The sequence below is a fragment of the Malurus melanocephalus genome, unplaced genomic scaffold, assembly GCF_030028575.1.
Source record: "Malurus melanocephalus ecotype Western Australia unplaced genomic scaffold, MMel_1.1 scaffold_1128, whole genome shotgun sequence".
NCBI classification, from domain to species: Eukaryota; Metazoa; Chordata; class Aves; order Passeriformes; family Maluridae; genus Malurus; species Malurus melanocephalus.
The window spans coordinates 43,305-49,791 of NW_026624360.1; the positions used below are offsets into that span (position 1 = coordinate 43,305).

The window sequence follows — 6,487 nt, forward strand, 5'->3', positions numbered from 1 at the left end:
CTTGGGAAAATCAGATATGCGTGTGCTGGGAGACCTGGGATCTCTGAAATAACCTGAGAACACAGTGCTTCAAGGTGCTCCTGGAGATCTGCAAATATTTMAGCTGGGCTTTCTTCCTTCCTGTCTGTGAAGCAGCTGGAATGTAGAAAGGACAGCTCTGCTCTTCCCCATGCTCCTTTAGCCGGCTAAAAGCAAGTTGAAGCCACAATAAATTAAATTGAAATATAAGTGCTCACAATGGGGCACACGTTGGTTCAGTGGCACGAGTTGGAAAATGATGGAGCTTTGGAGCTTTGCCCTGCAGGAAAGGCCCAGCAGCTCATCTGGAAACAAGTTCAGAGGCGAGAACTCGTGTCACACTTAACCTTGGTTCCGGAGTAATCATCAGTCAGTGATTAAATGGAGTCGGTGTAAATTAGGATGGAATTGATTTGGGGTGGATCACATGGAGACCATCCCGCTTTGACAAATTGGTTTTAAAGAGCAATTTTTCTTCCAGCCTGGTCCCACTCCATGGACTGAACAGACACTCAGTGGAGGGGCATTGGCTCTGAATTCCTGCCTGGTGCAGGGCCAGAATTCCGCCCAGAGAGGCTCCTGGTCTTAAAAACCCCACAGGGAACTCAGTGGGGACAGTTCAGAGGTTCTGCCTTCCTCCCAACTCCTCTTTTTCTCGCATCTCTCCTGAACGCAGTCAGGGCAAGACTTTAAATGGTGGTAAAGCAATTGAGATGCTCTACAACCACAGGAGCGTGTTCACAGGAGCCCAGACATCAGCAGATCTGCCTGAAGTGGCAGATTTAGGACCTTCCAGCATTAGACTGCAGCAATTTAGGGGGATTTTGGGGTTCTGTGCACTCATTATGGAAAGAAAAMRATAGCAGGATTTGACAGTTTGAATYYTTGGAAGTGTCYRAGGCCAAGTTGGACASRGCTTGGAGCAACYTGGGATAGGGGAAGGTGTCCMTGCMCATGGCAGGGGTGGGATGAGATGGGATTATCTTTAGGATCCCTCCCAATCMAASCCWTTCTGGGATTCTCTGAYTCCATGAATGATTTTCAATCATGGCAAAGCTAAGGTAGAGTGAAGATAAAACATGATGATGAGCAAACTCTGCTGTGGAAGGGGTTACAGTGCCTGGAGTGCTTCCCACGGAAAATGAGAAGTGTCATGTCACACCTGAGGTGTGAGACATCCCACCAYGGCAGGGATGACCTGGGGGCTGGGGTTTGTTATTGCTGGGTACGGATGGGTGAGAAYGGGGATTTGTGAGTTTGACAATGCAGCTTCAGCAGAAGGCAGTGATGAGCCAGAGCTGCTCCTTCCCTTCCCTTCCCTTCCCCTCCAGATGTGTGGGAAGCGCCCAGCAAATGCCAGGAGGTTTCACYTGGGGAGGGAAGGGAACAGCTGGATGTTTCCCTGCATGTTTTACAGCAGGTTGTTRTCTGCACATCCTGATTTCAGGGAGCTCGTGAGGTGGGAGCAAGGCTCAGAAGTACAGGACTMACATCCTCTTTTATTATGTGTAATATAAAATATTGCTGCTTCTACTGGTGTTGGCTGCTGCTGCTGCTGCTGGACATCCTGCTGCTCCTCTGTCTGTGATCGTTGTGGCTGAAACATTACCACCACTATTTGGAATAAAACATTTACAGGAAATGCCAGTGCCTCTTGGCTGGTGCTTTTTTTCCCTCCCCCCAGGGAGCAAAAATATTGCAAATGTTTGTCTGTCACTAAGTGCTGTGTCCAGCTTTGGGTCCTCAGCACAGGAAAGATGAGAGGCTTCTGGAGTGAGTCCAGAGGAGATCACAGAGATCCTCCAAGGGCTGGAGTCCCTCTGCTCTGGAGCCAGGCTGGGAGAGCTGGGGGTGCTCACCTGGAGAGGAGAAAGCTCCAGAGAGAGCTCAGAGCCTTTTCCATGGCCTAAAGGGGCTCCAGGAGAGCTGGAGAGGGACTGGGGACAAGGGATGGAGGGACAGGACACAGGGAATGGCTTCCACTGCCAGAGGGCAGGGATGGATGGGATATTGGGAAGGAATTGTTCCCTGTGAACAGGATGAGCTTTGATGTCCCTTCCAAACCAGACCATTCCACCATTCTATGAAGCAATCACATAATTAAGCAATCACATAATTAGGAGCTGCAGAGCTCAGTCTCCCATTTTCTGCTGTGCCAGGAGCATCCTGAGCTGCTGCATCCCAAGGAAGGGCATSGTGTTGAGAACTGCAAACCGCTGAGAACTGACAGGCTCCCGTTGCTCTCGTGTTCCCCTCTGCAGGTCAGGCRTCCTCGTTCACACAGCAGCCCCAGGACCAGGTGGTGATCGCGGGGCAGCCGGTGACACTGCTCTGTGCCATCCCCGAGTACAATGGCATCGTGCTCTGGATCAAGGACGGGCTGGCCCTCGGCGTCGGACGCGATCTCTCAAGTAAGTTGGGACACTGCTCTCCCTAAACGAGGGAAGGGGAGCTCTCCTTGCCCAGCAGTGCAGACACAACATTTATCTGGGCAATAAAGTTTTCATTTCAACTCCAGCACCTTCCAGCCWGCCCAAACACAGGCACTGATGCTTGGGATAAACTGAAACTTGTTCCACTCTGACCTGAAAAAAAACTGTTGGCTCCCCACAGGCATTACCTGACTCTTTGGAAAGCCCTGTTTTGGTTTCCTTGACTTCTGGAACCAAATGTCACCTTTCCAAAATGCAGGATGTTTTATAAAAATGTTTTATAAATGWTGAAAGTGCCTGTTTTAATATTCTCAAAAATAAAAATAATCATAGAATATCCTGAGCTTCAAGTGACCCACAAGCCTCTGTTTGCTTTGGACAAGTGCTTGTGGCTTGCTCAAGTTTAATTTAGGCAAATTACAGTTTGGTGACCAAATTCCTCAGAATTCACATTATTTAATCCCACGTCCACATTGTGATTGAGGGTTAATTGCAGCTGGTGAAGACTGGTGCAACTCTGGGGAAGTTTAGAGTTTATTCTGTATATTTTGCTGGAAAACACTAAATATTTCACGGGAGTAAGGAGAGTATTTGCTGGAAAAGCACCAGCCTGGGAGGAACTGGAACCCTTCAGGAGCTTCAGTGTCCCCCCAGGCTCTGCAGAGTTTGTACACGTGTGGCACTACTCTGCTCCTGGTGACCTGAGAGGGTTTTCCCCCAGGCAAGAAGCAGCGCTCAGAAACCAGGGGAAGCTCTGTGCTTTTGGATCCCCAGGGATCCTGCTCTTCCCTAAAGTGCAGCACCTGCTTCTCCTTCTCCATTYTTTATTAATACCTATAATTGCTCATTTTCAGCCCTGCCTGAGCCAGCAGCCCCGTCTTCGCCTGTTTTTCAAAGCTCTGAGCCACAACTTTTGCATCTGTTAGGGAGCCGAGCTCTCCATGCAAGACCTTGCAGCACGGCTGGGTAACAAGAGCTCCAGTGAAGGAGGGAGCTGATGTGAATGACTTCCACAATTAACGAAGCCAGGGCTGCTGGAAGCCACAGGAGCTGCCAGCTCGCGTGGTACCAGCTCAGCCAGTGCCTAATTAGCGCAGTGCAAACAAACCCATCATTTGTATTTCTCGCGGTTCAGGAGAGCAAATCCCGCTGCTGATAACTCGAGGAACAACAAAAGCTGAGCGTGCACCAGCGCTGTGTTACACAGGGCATTGSGCACTGGMTGGATGGGGAGGGTGCCTCTCCTCCCCTGTGTCCATCCTGAGTGTCCAGCCAGGCTGACCAGGGCTGCCAGTGCCCCCAGAGCCCTGCCCAAGCTTTGCACAGAGCTGGAGTGTTCCAGGTGTCACCACAGCTGGCTTCAGGAGCTGAGGTTATTCCACAGCAGGCTGCAGAGGAGGTGGAGGTGGTGGGACCCCTRAWGGAARGGCCATTTCTGGGCAAAGGGCTATTCCTGGTGGAAGGGCCATCCCTTTTCCTTGCCCAGGGAGGCTGTGGATGCCCCAGCCCTGCAATATRAGCCAGCAGTGTGCCTTGGTGGCCAAACAGGCCAACAGCATCCTGGCTTGTATCAGGAATAGTGTGGCCAGCAGGACCAGGGATGTCCTTCTTCCCCTGTACTCAGCACTGGTGAGGCCACACCTCGAGTGCTGTGTCCAGCTCTGGCCCCTCAGTTTAGGATGGACATTGAGATGCTCGAGCACACCCAGAGGAGGCAACAAGGTTGGGGAAGGGCTGGGAACACAAACCCTGGGAGGAATGGCTGAGGGAGCTGGGGGTGTTCAGCCTGGAGAAAAGGAGACTCAGAGTGACCTCAACACTCCACAACTGCCTGAAGGGGCTGTGGGCAGAGGGGGTCGGGCTCTTTCTCCAGGCAGAACAGGAGGACACAGCCTTGAGCTGCATCAAAGCAAATATAGATTGGATATCAGGAAAAAGTTCTTTACAGAAAGAGTGATAAAGCACTGGGATGGTCTGCCCGGGGAGGGGGTGCAGTCACCGTCCCTGGATGTGTTTAAAGAGAGATTGGATGTGGTGCTGGGTGCTGTGGGTGAGTTGAGGTGTCGGGGCTGGGGTTGGACTCGATGATCTTGAAGGTCTCCTCCAACCCTGGTGATTCTGGGATTCTGGAATTCTGAGTTCCAAGCTAGATTGAAAAAGGCCTTGAGCTACCAGTGGGAGGTGTCTCTGCCCATGGCAGGCAGGTTTGGGACCAGAAGATCTGTGAGGACAAAGCCCAGTTTTCCAGCACTGAACATTCTGTGATTCCACARTTCCTTGGGATTTCAGTTGACGCTCCTTCATCAGCACTTCCTTTTTGAACCTGTGGAGCAAAACATGCRGTCTCTTTCCCGAACTTGGCAGGTTCTTTCTCTCTCTCTTTGGGCTGGCAGCCCAGGAGGGGAGGAATCTGCCTGGATCTTGAACTGCTGTGGGGTGCTGGGGCTCTGTGCTCCTCATCCCGAGGCTGGTGTCTCCAGTCCCTGACCTACACTTTGCCCTTGGCAGGTTATCCACGTTACCTGGTCGTAGGAGATCACCTGTCAGGGCAGCACCACCTGAAGATCCTGCGAGCTGATCTGCAGGATGACGCCGTGTACGAGTGCCAGGCCATCCAAGCGGCCATCCGATCCCGACCTGCCCGGCTGACCGTCCTGGGTGAGTCCCCCACACATCACAGGGGTTTTTTGGGGGTCACGCTGCCTTCTTAGTCATGCTTGACAAAAAGTTTTGATGCTGGGTCAAGCGGGTTGGTAATGAATCTGTTGTGAGAGCAATGGGGATCTGTTCAATCCTGTTCAGTCCTGGAAACAGGAGCAAAGGAAGCTGCTTGGGGAGCAAAGCGGCTCTGGGGTGGAGTAGAGCAGTTTTAGGAGGAGCAGCACAGGCACTGAGTGTTTGGCACTTCAACTCTGAATTTATGCTCCAATTCGAGATATTCTGCCCATAAATTTAAGGATGTGAAGAGAGTCAGTGTCATCACTCACATCATGTTACCCTTCCTGCAGGACTGGGACAGCTCCAGYGCCTGAGGGAAGGCTGGTTTCAAACTCTTTGTGTGGTTTTAAACTATCCACACACTCACATTTTATCACCCTGCATTTCCCAATGATTAATCTTTCCCATGAGCAGCACAGAAGGTTATTGCCTGAGACTGCAAACTGGAAGTGACTCCCGAAATCATGCAGAGGACCTTTTTGTGTGGGAGGTGGGAGGGGAGCCGTGGCAGAGCTGGAGGGTTGTGTTGTGCTGGCAGAGTGGGAGGGAGGGCTCTCCCCACTGCTGGGAAAAGGCAGGAACCTCAGCCAGGCTTCCCGGCACGGACGTGGCTGCAGAGAACTTAATGAAAATGGTATTTTTCTTGAAAAGCTTGGACAAAACCCAGTCTGTACTGCTGCTCCCAGATCCAGCCTGATTGTTCAACCCTCAGAGTGAAACCGTTCATGTATTTAGGTTTGTTTAAATTGAAATTGGATTTGTTTTTTCCCAGTTGTTCTTATTCCTGGTTAGTTCTATTTAGGGGAGGGGGAAAAAAACCCTTTAAAAAATATCCAAATCAAGAATTTTGCTGCTTTTAGTCAGATCAATGCTGATTAGTTTTAAGCAGCCAAAAGAAGTGAATTAAGGTAGCAGCTGTGGTTGGAGGTGCCCCTCAYTGGAGTCTGCACTGTGAAAAATTAGTTCAAATTCCTGGTTTGCAATTTCCCCTGCATTTGCTTTTCTCCTTCCACAAYCCTACAACGTTCCCTACCCCCAAACTTACACAGCTGCCACCCCTTCCTTCCCTGACCCCAAAGATAATGATGATTTTCCTTTGATTTCTCCTTCTGCTCAAWCAACCCTTGGCAGCAGCTCAGAGCTCTGACATGTGTCCATACATGAAATAATTCTGGAAATGAACGGGAAAGGGGAACGTTGCCTTGCTCACCCTCAACCCCTCCCTCGCCTGGGCTCCCTCCTTCTGTTGTGCAAGCAGAATACGTTGCCGGAGCCAGACAAAAGAAATAATGTTATTTAATTAGAGCTAAAGATTTCAA

The 6,487-nt window shown here is 50.7% G+C and overlaps 1 protein-coding gene across 1 annotated transcript in view; it reads left to right on the forward strand.

The window, feature by feature from the left end:
• Nucleotides 1-5,108, forward strand: part of LOC130586308 (kin of IRRE-like protein 3) — a gene marked incomplete at its 3' end in the record, with an annotated part of 31,297 nt that extends 26,189 nt beyond the window's left edge. The window contains exons 2-3 of the mRNA XM_057387089.1: nt 2,280-2,429; nt 4,959-5,108. Of these exons, the coding sequence (XP_057243072.1) occupies nt 2,280-2,429; nt 4,959-5,108 (300 nt within the window). The remainder of the gene's footprint in view (nt 1-2,279; nt 2,430-4,958) is intronic.
• Between the last annotated feature and the right edge of the window lie 1,379 nt (nt 5,109-6,487).